This window comes from Chiloscyllium plagiosum, unplaced genomic scaffold, assembly GCF_004010195.1.
Source record: "Chiloscyllium plagiosum isolate BGI_BamShark_2017 unplaced genomic scaffold, ASM401019v2 scaf_13927, whole genome shotgun sequence".
NCBI classification, from domain to species: Eukaryota; Metazoa; Chordata; class Chondrichthyes; order Orectolobiformes; family Hemiscylliidae; genus Chiloscyllium; species Chiloscyllium plagiosum.
Window position 1 is genome coordinate 15,775 of NW_025209504.1, and position 1,066 is coordinate 16,840.

The 1,066-nt window shown below is 58.9% G+C and overlaps 1 protein-coding gene across 1 annotated transcript in view; it reads left to right on the plus strand.

Moving 5' to 3' along the window:
• LOC122546798 (aminopeptidase N-like) overlaps positions 1-362 on the plus strand; it is a gene marked incomplete at its 3' end in the record, with an annotated part of 9,545 nt that extends 9,183 nt beyond the window's left edge. Inside the window, exon 4 of the mRNA XM_043685429.1 lies at positions 252-362. Within this exon, the coding sequence (XP_043541364.1) occupies positions 252-362 (111 nt within the window). The remainder of the gene's footprint in view (positions 1-251) is intronic.
• Positions 363-1,066: the final 704 nt, after the last annotated feature.

Consider the following 1,066-nt stretch of genomic DNA (forward strand, 5'->3'; position numbering starts at 1 on the left):
CACCCCTCATACCTCCCATCTCCCTCCACTATCACACCCTCCTTCCCCTTCCCCATCCTTTCTGTGTCCTCACATTCCCCCCTTCCTCTCCACCTCCACCCCCTCCCTTCTCGCTCCCGCGAGAATGCTCTGGGTCAACCCCGTGTCTCCACTACCCCCGCCCCCCCCGACCGTCCAGTGGGGGGGGGCGATGGTGTATGTCAAAATGGTGGGGGGTAAGGACTCCCTCTCAATGTTGCCTCTGTGCCCAGGTTTGCCCAAGAGATTGTGGCGGGCATCGCTTGCTCCAATGGTCTGGCAACGTGCAACGAGAAAGCCAAGACCCTCTACGCCCGCTGGATGGGGCATCCAGACGTCAACCCGTGAGTACCAGGCAGGCCATTCATCCCACAGCCTTCCTACTAACCCATCACCAGTACACAATCACCATTGCATTTCCCCCATATTCACCGCGTCACACACATTGGGAGACCCCGGGGAAACGGTGGGGTGGGGGAGTACCTTCAGCCCGTCGAAAGGGCAACTTGTCAAACAGCACGAAGGCAGAGTTGCATTTTACTAGCACCGTACGTGACCCGTACAGTGATGCACAGCAAGAACCTAGGCCAAAAACCAATCTGATGATGATAATGGTCAACTACCTTTGATCCATCCTGGTTGAGGGTGAGATATTGACCGAAGGACGTTGGGTTAGTATTGTCTCAGAAAGATGGCACCACCGACAATGCCCACTCCCTCAGCCCTGACCCTCCGACAGTGCCACCTCCCTCAGCCCTGACCCTCCGACAGTGCCCACTCCCTCAGCACTGACCCTCCGACAGAGCCCACTCCCTCAGCGCTGAATCTCCGACAGAGCCCACTCCCTCAGCGCTGAACCTCTGACATTGCCCACTCCCTCAGCCCTGACCCTCCGACAGAGCCCACTCCCTCAGCGCTGAACCTCCGACAGAGCCCACTCCCTCAGCGCTGAACCTCCGATAGTGCCCACTCCCTCAGCCCTGAACCTCTGACAGTGCCTACTCCCTCAGCACTGACCCTCTGACAGCGTCCACTCCCTCAGCGCTGA